The sequence below is a fragment of the Neoarius graeffei genome, chromosome 14 (genome assembly GCF_027579695.1).
Source record: "Neoarius graeffei isolate fNeoGra1 chromosome 14, fNeoGra1.pri, whole genome shotgun sequence".
Classification (NCBI taxonomy): Eukaryota; Metazoa; Chordata; class Actinopteri; order Siluriformes; family Ariidae; genus Neoarius; species Neoarius graeffei.
The window spans coordinates 71079468-71098637 of NC_083582.1; the positions used below are offsets into that span (position 1 = coordinate 71079468).

At 42.5% G+C, this 19170-nt stretch overlaps 1 protein-coding gene across 2 annotated transcripts in view; it reads right to left on the reverse strand.

Annotated features, from left to right (window-relative positions):
* Positions 1–7754: 7754 nt before the first annotated feature.
* Positions 7755–19170, reverse strand: part of fbxl15 (F-box and leucine-rich repeat protein 15) — a 28532-nt gene continuing 17116 nt past the window's right edge. The window contains exons 3-5 of one of the 2 annotated variants that reach the window (XR_009656390.1): positions 16184–16686; positions 13371–13721; positions 7755–9205 (exon numbers count right to left, since the gene is read on the reverse strand). Coding sequence is in view for 1 of the 2 variants with exons in the window: in XM_060939074.1 (XP_060795057.1) it covers positions 13532–13721; positions 16184–16686 (693 nt within the window). In the remaining variant the exon portion in view is untranslated. Of the gene's footprint in view, positions 9206–10849; positions 13722–16183; positions 16687–19170 lie in introns of those variants that run through there. The other variant, XM_060939074.1, reaches the window with a different exon arrangement.

Consider the following 19170-nt stretch of genomic DNA (forward strand, 5'->3'; position numbering starts at 1 on the left):
CCTGTGGCGCACAGAGCATGCGCAATGCACTCTCCGGGATTAGTTCGAAACGTCTGCAGGTGGGACAAGTTTAGCAGGTAGTGTGTCATAAAGTTCCTGTAGGGCATTGTGCCCAACCCTGCAAGCTTAGCGCCAACGTACGCGCCTCTAATAGATTATATCCCTTACATTAGTGTCCGTTTATATTCATTCATTCATTTCAAGGAACTGCTTCATGCTGGGCAGGATCATGGTGCATCCAGAGCAGGGGAGGCTGGTCGGTTACGATATTTCCAGATTTTAAAAGAAAAAAAACACATCAATTTTGCCCATACTCTTGCCTCTGATCTGGCTGATTGTTGGCAGGGTCACAAACTGTGAAATAACAGGTTCATTTGGCCCATTAGCCTACTGACCAATATACATGATGGTGGTGTGTGTGTGGGGGGGTATATTTTAACATTTTATATTTTAAAATTGTGGCATGTTGTTTAAAAATTGATCATTATTGAAAGCAGCTCTTTGTCAGGAACCTCAGCAGTAACAGCAGAGTGTTCTGGAATAGGCACAAGCACTGACCTTGGGGAGCCAAACATAGAGCTGGGTGCCACACATTTCATTCAATGACACTTTCCCTATATTTTACTTATTTTGACTGAGAAATGCTTTATTGACAATTTTGATAACCCTTCACTTTTAATCCAGGTCTGTAGTGTGAAATGTTCTCGGCTGTGTTTTTGTTTAAAAATGTTTTCCAAATTGTAGCTGTGTTTAATTCGTATCCAGAAAAAATATATATTCCAATATAATATACTCAGCATAAACATTTTAAATAGATTCTATATTTTTGGTCCATCCATGACATATTACTAAAGTAGCCTATTTACTGTTGTTGATGTGGGTCACTTGCTGTTAGCCAATTCACTTTCTCATACCAGGAGAGCTGAAAGGAACGAGTATTATTCCCTACCTTTTTCACCAAGTCAATTTGAGGCGTTGGTCTACCCTGCTCTTTAATTTTTTCCTCGAAAGGAAGACTGGCAAATGGCTTCGCCAAAATTAAATCAGCAATGCTTGGCATCCGTGCGCAGCTTTCTTGCTAGCTGACTAGCCCCCTCAAGTTCAAGTTCAGTCACTCAAATAAACGAAATTTCTGGAACTAAGATAGCAAACTTGACACTATATTTACACTTTATTTACAATGAAAATATATACAAACTAAAAAAGCTGGTAGAAACCGTATGTAATGAATGAAATCGAAATGTAAGCTGATCTCTTACAATACACCACAGCACTTGCGAATCCGCATGGGACTGAACTGAAATTCACCGCTGCCTGTCTATATTTGAAACAAGCTGTCAATCAAAGAAAATATCCGGCCGCTTTCACCAATCAGCAGTCTCCTCACGGAAAGCTTTGCCCTGTCCCTCCCACTGTGAGGCTGGGAGTCTGTGGGCGGGCGTTTTCGCAGTATTTGTCCAATAACCGTCTTGCATTTTGAGATTGAAAAGCGCAGAGCTCCCAAATGCCATTGAAGTCCACTGAGGCTGCGCTGCATCGCGCTGTCACGAGGGGGAAAAACTCACGCACACATTAGGCGAACTGGGGAAAGTTATAACGGAATGATTTCGCACTGTAGTTGGGTTGAGCACATATATTTCTATGATTCTGGATCTGAAATAGCAATGTTATAAGGTCGGCTCTAACATAAGTCTAGCGCAATTCATCCTACACAATGTTCGTCATTTTTAGAGGAGGCTGAGCCTCCCTCGTTGTCTTAGAGCAATCGCCCGTGATACAGAGCCTATCCAGGGAACACTGGGTGCGAGGCGAAGACACCCCAAATGGGCGCCATACTGTACATGCATGCACTCATTCAGACAAATCCACCTATACCCTTATTTCTGACAGTCTTCATACTGTAGACTGTCAGAAATAAGTGTACAGTAGGAGTCCATTTCTGTCCCCCATTAGTACTCAAAGCAGCCAGTTATAGGGATGGGTTACATTCATTCATTCATTCATTTTAAGGAACTGCTTCATGCTGGGCAGGATCATGGTGCATCCAGAGCATATCCAAGGAACACTGGGCGCAAGGCGAAGACACACCCCGAATGGGCGCCATACATGCATGCAGTCATTCAGACAAATCCACCTAGACTGTCAAAAATAAGGGTACAGTAGGAGTCCATTTCTGTCCCCCATTAGTACTCAAAGCAGCTTGTTATAGGGATGGGTTATATTCATTCATTCATGCATTCATTTTAAGGAACTGCTTCATGCTGGGCAGGATCATGGTGCATCCAGAGCATATCCAGGGAACACTGGGCGCAAGGCGAAGACACACCCTGAATGGGCACCATGCATGCATGCACTCATTCACACGAATCCATCTATACCCTTATTTCTGACAGTCTTCATACTGTAGACTGTCAGAAATAAGTGTACAGTAGGAGTCCATTTCTGTCCCCCATTAGTACTCAAAGCAGCCAGTTATAGGGATGGGTTATATTCATTCATTCATTCATTCATTCATTTTAAGGAACTGCTTCATGCTGGGCAGGATCATGGTGCATCCAGAGCATATCCAAGGAACACTGGGCGCAAGGCGAAGACACACCCTGAATGGGTGCCATACTGTATATGCATGCTCTCATTCAGACAAATCCACCTAGACTGTCAAAAATAAGTGTACAGTAGGAGTCCATTTCTGTCCCCCATTAGTACTCAAAGCAGCCTGTTATAGGGATGGGTTACATTCATTCATTCATTCATTCATGCATTTTAGGGAACTGCTTTATCCTGGGCAGGATCATGGTGCATCCAGAGCCTATCCAGGGAACACTGGGTGCGAGGTGGGGACACACCCCGAATGGGAGCCATACATGCATGCACTCATTCACACGAATCCTTCTAGATTGTCAAAAATAAGTGTACAGTAGGAGTCCATTTCTGTCCCCCATTAGTACTCGAAGCAGCCAGTTATAGGGATGGGTTATATTCATTCATTCATTTTAAGGAACTGCTTTATCCAGAGCCTATCCAGGGAACACTGGGTGCAAGGTGGGGACACACCCCGAATGGGCGTCATACATGCATGCACTCATTCACACGAATCCACCTAGACTATCAGAAATAAGGGTACAGTAGGAGTCTATTTCTGTCCCCCATTAGTACTCAAAGCAGCTTGTTTGAGGAACTGCTTTATCCTGGACAGGATCATGGTGCATCCAGGACCTATCCAGGGAATACTGGGCGCGAGGCGAGGACACACCCCGAATGGGCACCATGCATGCACTCATTCACACTGAGCAATTTAGTGTAGTAGTGAATCCACCTACATTGTCAGAAATAAAGGTACAGTAGGAGTCCATTTCTGTCCCCCAAGGCACAATCTGCACTAATATACCCCCTAGGGCTCATTATTATCTCATCTCATCTCATTATCTCTAGCCGCTTTATCCTTCTACAGGGTCGCAGGCAAGCTGGAGCCTATCCCAGCTGACTACGGGCGAAAGGCAGGGTACACCCTGGACAAGTCGCCAGGTCATCACAGGGCTAACACATAGACACAGACAACCATTCACACTCACATTCACACCTACGGTCAATTTAGAGTCACCAGTTAACCTAACCTGCATGTCTTTGGACTGTGGGGGAAACCGGAGCACCCGGAGGAAACCCACGCGGACACAGGGAGAACATGCAAACTCCACACAGAAAGGCCCTCGCCGGCCCCGGGGCTCGAACCCAGGACCTTCTTGCTGTGAGGCGACAGCGCTAACCACTACACCACCGTGCCGCCCGCTCATTATTATACCTCAAGCTAATTATATGAATCTTTTTAGGGCCAAAAAGGTACATACCAGGTATGATATATTAATATGATATACGTCTCCACACACACACACACACACACACACACACATATCATATGTGGAGAGTCTCTCTGAGTCTCTCTCCACATATTTCAGGCTCCACTGAAATCATAATTGCTCATCACAGTTAATCAGCTAATTTAAAGATAACCTGTTCTACGGCTCCACACTTTATCTTATCATATATGAAGTAAAGAGCATTTCTTCAAAACATTTGAGTTAAAGACACTCCTTATCCCTGTTAATCTTTTAAAGGTTAGATCATACACAAAATGAGTAGCTAATTAAATAAGCCATCGCAGTATGCAAGCAAAAACACACTGTATATAAAGGGTACGAATAAGTACCTCAGAGGGTACTGATCCAGTGACAAGCTGGTGTACCCCTAAAGGTACAATAATGGACTTTTATTTTCTGATAGTGTACTGACATCATTCATTCATTCATTCATTTTCTAGCTACCTGTTTATCCATTGCAGGTTACTAGTCTGCGAGTGAATCCCAGCTGACATTTGAAGACAGAGAGAGAGAGAGATTCACACCTATGAGAAATTTAGCGTAGCCAGACCATGCATGTTTCTGGACTGTGGGAAGAAACTGGAGCACCTGGAGGAAACCCCTGCAGGCGCAGGAACAACACGCACATTCTGCACAGAAAGGCCTCAGTCGACCAAATGGATCGAACCCAGAACCTGCTTGCTGTGAGGCTACTGTGCTGCTACCCCGTGGGCATGCTTTTTGGGAGGCAACTAATAAGGACACAAGAAGAATATGTGAAACTCTACACAGAGTGTAACCCAAGCTCAGGATTGCTGTGAGGTAGCAATGCACAACTGTGCCAGCAAGCAATATTAAAAATAGATCATAGTACCATATTTACAAATTAGCGTGAAAATTATGCACCATCATATGTCATTTTTACTGAGAAATTGGCACCTAAAAACACTATATCCTTAATATTTAGTTGGTTATTAGAAGCATAAACAAAAACATTCTCCCTCTCTATAGAGTTCCGAGATATAGTAATCTATTACTCAGCAACAATGAGAAATATCAAGCCAAAACTGATACACCTAATCCACTCAATCACGATCTTCTAAAAAAGCTTGATTAGTCAAATCAGATCTCTCATATCACTTTCTTGGAGCTCTATCTGAGCTGCGTATACAGTTTGTCACTGCCATTTAATGCAAGCTAAACCTGGTAAAATTCCTAACTCAGATGCGCTCATAGCAAACAAAAAGGTCAATCATTTAGATCTTAGTTGGAGAGTAAACCATTTAAATGTTAATAGTGCTCATAGGTTATTCCAGATTAAGCCATTTTCTGTCAAATGCATTATTATTATTATTCCATCCATCCAACATCTGTAGCTGCTTTATCCTTCTACAGGGTCGCAGGCAAGCTGGAGCCTATCCCAGCTGACTACGGGCGAAAGGCGGGGTACACCCTGGACAAGTCGCCAGGTCATCACAGGGCTGACACATAGACACAGACAACCATTCACACTCACATTCACACCTACGGTCAATTTAGAGTCACCAGTTAACCTAACCTGCATGTCTTTGGACTGTGGGGGAAACCGGAGCACCCGGAGGAAACCCACGCGGACACGGGGAGAACATGCAAACTCCACACAGAAAGGCCCTCGCTGGCCACTGGGCTCGAACCCAGAACCTTCTTGCTGTGAGGCGACAGCGCTAACCACTACACCACCATGCAGCCCCTATTAATAAGAGCGGCACGGTGGTGTAGTGGTTAGCGCTGTCGCCTCACAGCAAGAAGGTCCGGGTTCGAGCCCCGTGGCCGGCGAGGGCCTTTCTGTGCGGAGTTTGCATGTTCTCCCTGTGTCCGCGTGGGTTTCCTCCGGGTGCTCCAGTTTCCCTCACAGTCCAAAGACATGCAGGTTAGGTTAACTGGTGACTCTAAATTGACCGTAGGTGTGAATGTGAGTGTGAATGGTTGTCTGTGTCTATGTGTCAGCCCTGTGATGACCTGGCGACTTGTCCAGGGTGTACCCCGCCTTTCGCCCGTAGTCAGCTGGGATAGGCTCCAGCTTGCCTGCGACCCTGTAGAACAGGATAAAGCGGCGAGAGATAATGAGATGAGATGAGATTATTTATAAGGAAAATCACAGCACTGAAACTATGGTTAGTAACAGTATGGTCAGTTAAAGAATTATGAATCGTCGTGGTCAGAAATTATTTTGAGATCAGCTACTTGCATATACCTAAGTCTTATTTTTAGTTCCGAATGGTGCAAAACATGCTGCCCAGGGAATTAAACTGCTGTGACAACATGCACAATTTTCACACGACAGTGGTATTTTGGTACAACTGCAATGAAGCAGTTTAAACAGACAAATATATTTAGCCAGAGAGAGAGAGAGAGAGAGAGAGAGGGCTGAATTCCAAATGCCTCCCTATTGAACCTAATATAATGCTGAAATGCTGATCAGCAGAACAAGTGATAAAAATAGCACTGATGTTCTGAGTTCAGTAAGCAGTAACTACAGCCTCTACTGACCTCAAGTGGTCACATGATTATTATACTGGGTTCCAGCACTACTCACATTCACCTCAAACTTTGCAAAACACGTCTTTCTATATTTATCTATCGTCCTTTCAAGAACATTATTTTGAACACTCAGACTGGTCCTAGTAAGAAATTTAACTGCAGTTTTATTGCATTCTGAACACGCTGTCTGTCTATGTTGCACCATATGGTTCAAGGATGTTATTTCATCTCGACTGTGTGTTTTACAGCATGTGGCTGAGATGACAAAGATCGACTTGACTTCTTCTGAGAAACAGGGAGTGGTGGTGGGTGTCATATGAAACTCACACAGACAGTAACTCTGAGTTACTGTCATCGCTCCTGTAAAGGACGGCCCCATATGGACAGTTGAAAGTTGCACTTGGAGGACGCTCTGGACACTTACAGTAATGCTTTTATGGCTGAGGACTTCAGTTGACTTGCTAACTTTAGCACTGCAGTTGTCATGAAGAGTTTTGCACTCAAGTTTCCATCAATGAAGAGTTTACAACTTCAACAAAACAGACTTTGTGTTAAAACTGTTAAAATCACGCTATCTGTTATCACCCAAATGAGGATGGGTTCCCTTTTGAGTCTGGTTCCTCTTGAGGTTTCTTCCTCATGTCGTCTGAGGGAGTTTTTCCTCACCACCGTCACCACAGGCTTGCTCATCGGGGATAGATTCGGGATAAAATGTGCTTTAAAATTCTGTAAAGCTGCTTTGCGACAATGCCTATTGTTAAAAGCGCTATTTAAAAAACCACAACAACAACAAAAACCCCACAACAACTCTAATTCAGGACTGAACACTGATTTACCACAAGTAGATAAAGTGTGTGTGTGTTTTTCCAATTTCCATATTCCCAAATGTGTGTTTCTTGAAAGATTTAGCCATGCTATTTATATTATATATCCATCCATCCATTATCAGTAACCGCTTATCCTGTACAGGGTCGCAGGCAAGCTGGAGCCTATCCCAGCTGACTACGGGCGAAAGGCGGGGTACACCCTGGACAAGTCGCCAGGTCATCACAGGGCTGACACATAGACACAGACAACCATTCACACTCACATTCACACCTACGGTCAATTTAGAGTCACCAGTTAACTTAACCTGCATGTCTTTGGACTGTGGGGGAAACCGGAGCACCCGGAGGAAACCCACGCGGACATGGGGAGAACATGCAAACTCCGCACAGAAAGGCCCCCGTCGGCCACTGGGCTCGAACCCGGACCTTCTTGCTGTGAGGCGACAGCGCTAACCACTACATCACCATGCCCCCCCCCCCCCCCCCCCCCAATCTATATTATATATAATTAAAACATAGAAAATAAACTTCTCAAGAACAAGCTTTGTGGACTTTAATTTCTCTTTAATGATTACAGTGCAGACAAAATGCCGATTATGTGCATCCGGGTCATGGAAAGTCCGTAAACATTTCAAAATGTGAAATTCATAAAATGTGATTCGACGTTGACTACTAATTGAGCAAACATGATCTCAGCGAAAATTAAATAAGGGTTTCCAAAAGCTCATCAATATTGCATATTATTGCATATTACCAATAGCATATTCACACGTTTATAACAAATAAACATTAAACAGGACAAGACATTAAAGCAATGTCAAATACAAAGCTTGGACACCATGTACGTATGATCCTGTAGACTGAATTAAATCAGACTCGCTGTGAGAAGTCACACAGTTGCAGTGTCATGACGTCCCATAAGTGGACAAGTATAAAACTGCTGCTCGATATATATTATGTTATAATACTAAAGTTTTGACAGAAAACAATCATAAAACACTAATCCTTGGAATAATCTGGAATTCTTGTGGATCACAGAACGCCTTAATAAAATGCCTGAACATCTTCAGTGTTAATGACACGTTTTGTATAATCCACTTCTTACGAAGACCGATCCAACCCTAGTGCAAATTCTTTCTTACGTTAAATCTAAAGGTATTATAATGAAATGCTATTATCGCTAGAATGAGTTAAATGTGACGAAACACATTCACTCTGGTTTAAAGCTAATCTGGTATGCCGCATGTTGACAGTTTCGAGTTATTCCTGTACAGATAACAGCTGGTTTTTTTTAGGTATTTGAAGACTTTTGCAAAATCAACTGTAGAAGGTTCTTGTGTATCTACCAACCCTGAGACACAAAATCAAAATCCGTCTCCTGAACCGATTTACTCAGTAAATGATAACACAAAAGCAACAGATCTCTGAAGAGATGCTTTGAAAAGGTACAACTTGTTTGCTTCAGTCGCTCATGAAGTGCAAAATTATACAAAGCTGTCGTTTCCCATATAAAAAAAAAAGAATAAATAAAATATTAAACAAACGTTACATTTCCCAAAATTACCTATGAAAGTAAGTTCAATCCCAATTCATGGAATTCATGGATATGTAATCGAAATGAGTGCTCAGGGTAGAACCAGAACTTTAACACGGCATATCTGATTCGCTAAAAGACGTTGCATTTACACATGCAAATCTCAAGTATGACAGATCCAATAAGTACGACACACTGTTTTGAGAGGTAAATGTCTCTAAACTAATTGTTCCTAATCAGTCCTGCATGGCAACAGCAGCTGGAAGAGTTTTGTTCTCTTTGTATTAATGCACCTGACTCGGTTCACAGATCACGATCGTGACTTGAAACGGAGCTGGTGGAACTCCTGGTAGGACACAGCTACTCAATCATACAGCTGAAATCAATATTTCATACGGGTACATCGTCCATGTTATTGCACTGTGCCAGCACAGGGAGTCACTCCAAATAAATCAAGGATGAAGAAAGTCCTGAAAGATAAAAACAGCACATCAAAATGACTTTCTTACAGTCAGTTAACTGCATGTACAGTGGTACTTGAAAGTTTGTGAACCCTTTAGAATTTTCTATATTTCTGCATAAATATGACCTAAAACATCACCAGATTTTCACACAAGTCTTAAAAGTAGATAAAGAGAACCCAGTTAAACAAATGAGACAAAAATATTATACTTGGTCATTTATTTATTGAGGAAAATGATCCAATATTACATATCTGTGAGTGGCAAAAGTATGTGAACCTTTGCTTTCAGTATCTGGTGTGACCCCCTTGTGCAGCAATAACTGCAACTAAACGTTTGCGGTAACTGTTGATCAGTCCTGCACACCGGCTTGGAGGAATTTTAGCCCGTTCCTCCGTACAGAACAGCTTCAACTCTGGGATGTTGGTGGGTTTCCTCACATGAACTGCTCGCTTCAGGTCCTTCCACAACATTTCGATTGGATTAAGGTCAGGACTTTGACTTGGCCATTCCAAAACATTCACTTTATTCTTCTTTAACCATTCTTTGGTAGAACGACTTGTGTGCTTAGGGTCGTTGTCTTGCTGCATGACCCACCTTCTCTTGAGATTCAGTTCATGGACAGATGTCCTGACATTTTCCTTTAGAATTCACTGGTATAATTCAGAATTCATTGTTCCATCAATGATGGCAAGCTGTCCTGGCCCAGATGCAGCAAAACAGGCCCAAACCATGATACTACCACCACCATGTTTCACAGATGGGATAAGGTTCTTATGCTGGAATGCAGTGTTTTCCTTTCTCCAAACATAACGCTTCTCATTTCAACCAAAAATTCTATTTTGATCTCATCCATCCACAAAACATTTTTCCAATAGCCTTCTGGCTTGTCCACGTGATCTTTAGCAAACTGCAGACGAGCAGCAATGTTCTTTTTGGAGAGCAGTGGCTTTCTCCTTGCAACCCTGCCATGCACACCATTGTTGTTCAGTGTTCTCCTGACGGTGGACTCATGAAGATTAACAGCCAATGTGAGAGAGGCCTTCAGTTGCTTAGAAGTTACCCTGGGGTCCTTTGTGACCTTGCCGACTATTACACGCCTTACTCTTGGAGTGATGTTTGTTGGTCGACCGCTCCTGTGGAAGGTAACAGTGGTCTTGAATTTCCTCCATTTGTACACAATATGTGTGACTGTGGATTGGTGGAGTCCAAACTCTTTAGAGATGGTTTTGTAACCTTTTCCAGCCTGATGAGCATCAACAACGCTTTTTCTGAGGTCCTCAGAAATTTCCTTTGTTCGTGCCATGATACACTCCCACAAACACGTGTTGTGAAGATCAGACTTTGATAGATCCCTGTTCTTTCAATAAAACAGGGTGCCCATTCACACCTGATTGTCATCCCATTGACTGAAAACACCTGACTCTAATTTCACCTTCAAATTAACTGCTAATCCTAGAGGTTCACATACTTTTGCCACTCACAGATATGTAATATTGGATCATTTTCCTCAATAAATAAATGACCAAGTATAATATTTTTGTCTCATTTGTTTAACTGGGTTCTCTTTATCTACTTTTAGGACTTGTGTGAAAATCTGATGATGTTTTAGGTCATATTTATGCAGAAATATAGAAAATTCTAAAGGGTTCACAAACTTTCAAGCACCACTGTACAACATTCCTGTGTTACTTACAAGTACGAGTAGATTAACCTCCTTAATACGAATTAAACATTTCTTTCAAATTGTGTTCAGCTTTAGAATGAATTAATTAGAAAGCAATTGCAAGTTAGTCGCACTTGGCACATAATGTTTTTCTAGCAGCCCCTACAATACAATATACAACCCCGATTCCAAAAAAGTTGGGACGCTGCGTAAACTGTAAATAAAAATAGAATGCGATAATTTGCAAATCACGGAAACCCTATATTTCACTGAAAATGGTACAAAGACAACATATCAAATGTTGAAACTAAGAAAAAAAATTTTTTTTGAAAAACATATGCTCATTTTGAATTTGATGTCAGCAACACATTTCAAAATAGTTGAGATGGGGCATGTTTACCACTGTGTTGCATCACCTCTACTTTTAACAACACTCTGTAAATGTTTGGGAACTGAGGAGACCAACTGCTGTAGATTTGAAAGAGAAATGTTGTCCCATTCTTGCCTGATATACAACTTCAGTTGCTCAACAGTTCGGGGTCTCCTTTGTCTTTTTTTTTTTTTCATAATGCGCCATGTTTTCAGTGGGAGACAAGTCTGGACTGCAGGCAGGCCAGTTTAGCCCCTGGACTCTTTTACTACGGAGCCATGCAGTTTTAACATGTACAGAAAGCGGTTTGGCATTGTCTTGCTGAAAGAAGGAAGGCCTTCACTGAAAAAGATTTTGTCTGGATGGCAGCATATTGCTCTGAAATGTGTTTATATCATTCAGCATTAATGATGCCTTCCCAGATGTACAAGCTCCCCATGTCATGTGCACTAATGACCCCTCATACCATCACAGATGCTGCTTTTGAACTGTGACATGCCGGATAGTCCCTCTCCTCTTTAGCCTGGAGGATGTGGTGTCCATGACTTCTTAAAAAAATTTTTTTTCTACTTTTGATTCGTCAGACCTCGGGACAATTTTCCACTTCACCTCAGTCCATCATAAAAGAGCTCGGGCCCAGAGAAGGTGACGGTGTTTCTGGATATTGTTTATATCTGGTTTTAACTTGCATTTGTGGATGCAGTAATGAAATGTTTTCACAGATGATGGTTTTCTGATGAGTTCCTGAGCCCATACAGTGATTTCCACTACAGACACGTGTCTGCTTTTAATGCAGTGTCTTCTGAGGGCCTGAAGATCACAAGCATCCAGCGTCAGTTTTCAGCCTTGTCTCTTGCCTACAGAGATTTCTCCAGAGTCTCTGAATCTTTCAATATTATGGACCACAGATGATGCGATCCCCAAATTCTTTGCAATTTTATATTGAGGAACGTTATTCTTAAATTGTTGCACTGTTTGCCCATGTAGTCTTTCACAGAGTGGTGAACCCCCCCATCTTTACTTCTGAGAGACTCCGCCTCTTTGGGATGTTCTTTTTTTTATACCCAATCATGGTCACTGACCTGTTGCCAATTAACCTAGTTAGTGGTTTTTTTTTTTTAAGCATCACACAACTTTTTATTTTATTTAACTTTTATAGGGTTTCCATGATTTGCAAAGCTTCACATTCTGTTTTTAATCCATGTTTTATGCACTGCCCCAACTTTTTTGGAATTGTGGTTGCAGTCAGGAATTCCTTACTCCCTAAAGACCTCTCTCAGATCGTGTTTTTGACTTGTGATTTTTCCACATGTTCTCCCCAAATTTTCTCACCTACCAATCTCCACCCACCAACTAACGCTTCCCTGTTACATGACAGCTACCACTTGGGAAGGTTGAAGGCTAACTCGTGCTTCCTCCGAGACACATAAAGCCAGCCTACGGCATCTTTTCAAACTGCTGCTCATGCTGCGTCATAGGTTGTCTCACACACGCAGAGTAATACATCTAACACACTCAGACTGAAAGCCATATCTGCTCTTTTCTGCATACATAATCTCACACACACCCAAGACTGGCTAGAGTCACTGTGACCGACACTCATGCCAATGCCTCATCATGCCCACTCAGAGCACATGGCATTGGCATTAACAAGAATCAAACTTGTGATCTCCTGATGATGATGAAAGCTTTTCGGCTGCACCACTCGGCGGCCCGAATTAACCTTTTTTGTCAAAGGGAATTAAAAATTGCGTGAATTCGAAATCATTTTTTTCCAAGTCAAGCAAGAAATCCTGGATTTTTGTATGATTTTGCAACTTTCCAGTGAAGAATAATAATCATCAAATGTTTCAGTTTGTTTCTCTGGGGAAAAAGTTCTATGTTGAATCCTATAACGGACTTTTCTTATCAGAGAGAGAGAGAGAGAGAGAGAGAGAGTTTCATGCAGAATCTCTTTAAGAAGCAAAGAACTATATAAAACATTTTTTACTCTAATAGTGTATGAATTTTATTGGAAATGAGTGTTGCAAAACAAGACCAGGAACATGAACTAACAAAGTAAAATGTTGTGTTTTTTTTTTAATCCTGTCTTTTCAAACACGTAGTTGAATACAGTAGATGGGGTACTCATCACTCACCTGATTTCAGCTAGGCTGGTTTTTGGGGTCATCTGTACCACACCTCTCAGAAAAACACACCTGACTAATGAGTGTGATGTTCACTGAGAAACAGCTGACTGCGGATCAGCACACTTGTTCTGAGATGTGTGATACACATGGACCCAGGTGTTCGTGTGCTGTTATATCTGTAGGTTGATGAAGGGAGCAAAGCCCACCACGTTCTGTAGCAGCACCAGCGCCCTCTGGAGAGGAGGTTCCACATCGATGTCTACATTCCGCCGTCGCAGCACACACAGACTGGACTCATTAATGTTGTGACAGTGATTCACCTTCAGAGACTGCAGTTTAGTGCAGTATTCAGCCACGGTCCTACACACACACACACGGATACCAGTGGCTTATAAAAGCAGGAACGAACAAAACTGTTCACATTTAAATATCACAAAATCAGTAAATGAAAGGTTGCTGGTTTGTTTGTATTTTAAGTTGGAGTAATAATAATAATAACCTGGCTATAACTTATATAAATTAATGCTTTATTATGATTATATTCTCTTATTGTTAACAATATAAAGCGTTAATTTCTAAAAAATATAACTCAATTCGAATACGCTATGTTAATAATAATAATAACATAATACAATGTATTATAATCTAGTTATGATTTATATAAATTAATGCTTAATTATTATTATTATTATTACCACCATCAACAATAATGAGTATATAATAATAATAACAACAACAACAACAACATGCTGCCAGGCAAAACAAACCTCGCCCGGTAGCACTTATGATGAATATGAAGGAAGATATCGCAAAAAAATGATTTTGACCTTTTTGGTGACCTTGACCGTGTGTGTGAACATACTTGGCCAATAAACATGGTTCTGATTCTGATTCTCTGCTGCTCTTAGCCAATCAGAACACACTATACTGCTCTCAGCCAATCAAAACTCACTGTACTGCACGATTGTTACACTCTTACAGCATGATGACATAGGGGCTACCACCTCTATATGAGGCAGGAGCCCCAAAAACCTTGACCGGATGACCCCCAAAATGTTGGAGGTTTTATTTGAGACCAATGCCCGTCTATCCTGAAAGTTTCATGAAGATTGGTCCAGCTGTTTTCCCGTAACATCATTAACAAAAAAACAAAACAAAAAAAGAAACAAATGAACAATCCCCACCGAAAATGATACATCGCCCCCTGGTGGACTCTGTCCAGGGTGAGGTAATAATAATAATAATAATAATAATAATACATAATGTATTACAATCTAGTTATAATTTATAAAATTAATGCATTATTACTATTATATACTTTTATTGTTTATAATAAAAAAATAAAGCATTCATTTATAAAAATTGTAACTCGATAATACATTGTATGTTAATAATAGCAACAACACCACTAACATACAATGTATTATAATCGAGTTACAATTTATATAAATTAATGCTTTATTATTATTATTATTATTATTGTTATTGGCGGCATGGTGGTGTAGTGGTTAGCGCTGTCGCCTCACAGCAAGAAGGTCCGGGTTCGAGCCCCGTGGCCGGCGAGGGCCTTTCTGTGCGGAGTTTGCATGTTCTCCCCGTGTCCGCATGGGTTTCCTCCGGGTGCTCCGGTTTCCCCCACAGTCCAAAGACATGCAGGTTAGGTTAACTGGTGACTCTAAATTGAGCGTAGGTGTGAATGTGAGTGTGAATGGTTGTCTGTGTCTATGTGTCAGCCCTGTAATGACCTGGTGACTTGTCCAGGGTGTACCCCGCCTTTCGCCTGTAGTCAGCTGGGATAGGCTCCAGCTTGCCCGCGACTCTGTAGAGCAGGATAAAGCAGCTAGAGATAATGAGATGAGATTATTGTTATTATTACTACTATTATTATTATTATTACCACCTTGCCCAGGACAGAGTCCACCAGGGGGCGAGGCATTGTTTTCGGTGGGGTTTGTTTGTTTGTTGGTAAACGATATTACGGGAAAACAGCCGGACCAATCTTCATGAAACTTTCAGGATAGATGAGCATTGGTCTCAAATAAAACCTCCAACATTTTGAGGGTCATCTGGTCAAGGTCACCAAAAAGGTCAAAATCATTTTTTCGTGATATCTTCTTTCATATTCATTCAGATGTGTTCTGATTGGCTGAGAGCAGTACGGTGTGTTCTGATTGGCTGAGAGCAGTACGGTGTGCGAATGAGAATCAGAACCATGTTTATTGGCCAAGTAAAAGAAGAAACCTTTATTTGTCACATGCACACTTCAAGCACAGTGAAATTTATCCTCTGCATTTAACCCATCTGAAGCAGTGAACACACACACACACACACACACCCAGAGCAGTGTGTAGCCACACTAGAGCGCCCGGGGAGCAGTCAGGGGTTCGGTACCTTACTCAAGGACACTTCAGCCCAAGGCCGCCCCACGTCAAACTAACTGCATGTCTTTGGACTGTGGGGGAAACCGGAGCACCCGGAGGAAACCCACGCGGACACGGGGAGAACATGCAAACTCCACACAGAAAGGCCCTCGCCGGCCACGGGGCTCGAACCCAGAACCTTCTTGCTGTGCGGCGACAGTGCTAACCACTACACCACCATGCCGCCTAAATACTTAACAACAATTAATATATACTTAAAATAAGGCAATTATGTTTATTATGGACAACCCAGACGTCATATCAGAACTGTTTACAGAAATCAAGCTCTCAAAAACCAACTATTTTGCACAGCGTCATCCTTTCCATTAGCCTTCAGAAACCTCAGTCTCTCTCTCACACACACACACACACACACACACACACACACACTCCCTGGCTCACCTGATGGCCTCATTGCGAATCTTCATACAGCCGGTCAGGTCGAGATGTTCGAGCTCCCTGCAGCACTTGGCCACCTCCTCTATTGTCATGTCTGTGATGTTGGCATTGATGGCCACAGAGAGCGAGCGCAGTGTGGGCCAGCGCGTTGCCCCATAACACACAGCCTCGTCTCTCAGCTGCCTGCAGGCGGTGAGATCCAGCGTCCGCAGCTGAGTGCAGTGATCCGCCACACTGCGCAGCACCAGGTTATCCACCCACTCGCAGTGCGCCAGGCCCAGGTGCTGCAGGCGGGGACAGCTCAGAGCCACAGCCACCAGAGCATGCCGAGTGAGGTGGACACAACCATGCAGGTCCACACGCTGCAGCTGCTGGTTCTGCCCAATCACAGGAAGCAGTTCCTCATCAGTGATCCAGTCGCAGCAGCCATGTACAGAGAGGCTCTGGAGGACTCTATTATCACAGAGCATGGAACAAAAAGCTTCTTTAGGAATGTAAGGACCTGTCTAAAATGAGACAGAGACAGAATAGAACGTGCTTGAAATATTTCAGTACATCTAACCGCATGCAAAACATAAAACAGAATTATTGACACCCTTCATAAAAATGGGCTAAAATGAATATAAAAATGAATTACCATATGAAATAAGTCGTACTTTTATCACAGAAATAAGTGCAACGAGACACTGCATAGTTTTGTTTTACAACATAATAGTGCATTTTTAAGTTGTGCTTATAAAACAGTCTTTTCCAAATTATTGGCACCCCGACATCTAACATTTGCTTAAAAACAGGACATGGTTGAAAACAACAAGAGTTTGTATTTCTTTTAAAGGAGAACTGAAGGCAAATTTTATCATCAAAATTCTCATCTCATATCATCTCTAGCCGCTTTATCCTTCTACAGGGTCGCAGGCAAGCTGGAGCCTATCCCAGCTGACTACGGGCGAAAGGCGGGGTACACCCTGGACAAGTCGCCAGGTCATCACAGGGCTGACACATAGACACAGACAACCATTCACACTCTCATTCACACCTACGCTCAATTTAGAGTCACCAGTTAACCTAACCTGCATGTCTTTGGACTGTGGGGGAAACCGGAGCACCCGGAGGAAACCCACGCGAACACGGGGAGAACATGCAAACTCCGCACAGAAAGGCCCTCGCCAGCCCCGGGGCTCGAACCCGGACCTTCTTGCTGTGAGGCGACAGCGCTAACCACTACACCACCGTGCCGCCCTCATCAAAATTCTAATTCTCTCATTTTACTAAATATCGGAATGCGTTTTCGATCGCTATTTTGTCGCTGCTGTAGCAAGTTATGAGTGTTTGAAATATGCTCTGTAATACATCAGTCCATATGTCAAAGCAACGGCCGTAAACGAGATTCGTTGAGACCTGTGCGAGACATCGTAGGACGGAAGTAAAACGTACAGCGGAAATCAAAGCGACCAACATCTGCCATCGTCGTCAAAAGACGCGCGGGCCCTCTTTCGAATGCTGATGTAATCAAGCCGGAAGTTTTGTTTGTTTTGATAGTAATCAGGAAAGTTTGAAAAAAGTAGGCAATAATCGTCATTTAAACTCGTTTTTGTGCAATATTTTGTTTGGAAAACAGTTTTCAAAATGGCGGCACTGACACCTGGCTGACTCTTCACGTTTCAAAGTCTCGCACAAGTCTCGTGAAGATCGCGCGGATAAGCGACGCCTGCCGTGGACCAAACGAACTAAATTCAACACGGCTAAAAACCGAATAGGCCGATGAGTATAATTAGGGCCCGAGCCCTATAGGGCGAAGGCCCTATTGTTCTTGTAAGAGTTCACTATTATTATTCTTCCGTCTTCTTCTTCTTCTTCTTCTTCCGTCTTCTTCTTCTTCTTTATTTTTCTCCGCTGTTGGGCCATTTTCGGGGCGCTTGCCATGGGCGAAAACGCACGAAATTTGGCACCAGTTCCGAGAATTGCCACCGCTACTCAGAACCAGAAGCCCAAACTTGGCCGGGGCTCAGGGCCTCTATAGCGCCCCCTAAGTCGTTGTGATTTTGGCCTCCCGCGTTAAGGTGCCTGGGTGCCATGTAGTTTGTAGTAGTGGCATGCCATTTGGTACGCATATGTATCTCACTAAGCCGGACAAAAATGTAATGCCATTGCATTAGCCACGCCCAACAGGAAGTGAGGTAATTTCACTTTTGTGCGAAATGCGTGGCCACGAAGACGGCACAACTCCTCCTAGACCGCTCATAGGAATGTCACCAAAATTGATACACATCATCTTCAGACATCGCTGACAAAAGTTACTAAATACGTTTCACATAGGATAAACCGTTCAGAAGTTATACGTCAATCAATTTTCGATGCAAAATTTTACAAGCTTAAAAATTCATAACAAATCTTCTGATTGCTCAAAACTGCTCATACTTCACACGTAAATCACTCATTGGGCTTCTGACATGTTACCCAATTTCTGTGATATTTCGCCACTGGGGGCGCTATTTTTGGGCGAAAAATCCAATCTTTCCTCAAATTTGGTCAAACTTCACGTCCACCCTCTTACTACCTCCCATGTCATGTATACCACATTTTGGGAATTTTCGTCCATGGGGGGCGCTGTTTTTTGCCGACGCAATTGCTCCAAAAGGGGTTTTTGGTAAATAATTCCATAATGCTTTTCCTTCACACCACTCCCTTGTGATAGTACGTTGCTGTTGTAGACACTTATTTTTCCAACTCATAATCGCTCATGTACAGCATAGCGCCACCTACTGGCATGGGAAAAACCAAAAAATTTATTCTTCAAAAATCTATATCTCATCTTCTATTTACTCAATTGTCATCAAACTTCATATGCAAACTCTTCATAGCTCACCTGACATGTTCGCCAAATTTTGTGCACTTTCGCCCCTGGGGGTGCTGGTTATGGCAGAAAGGATATTGCAGCTTCTGATTTGTCAAACTTGGCAAGCAAACTCTTTACAAGACCCTTATTGGGG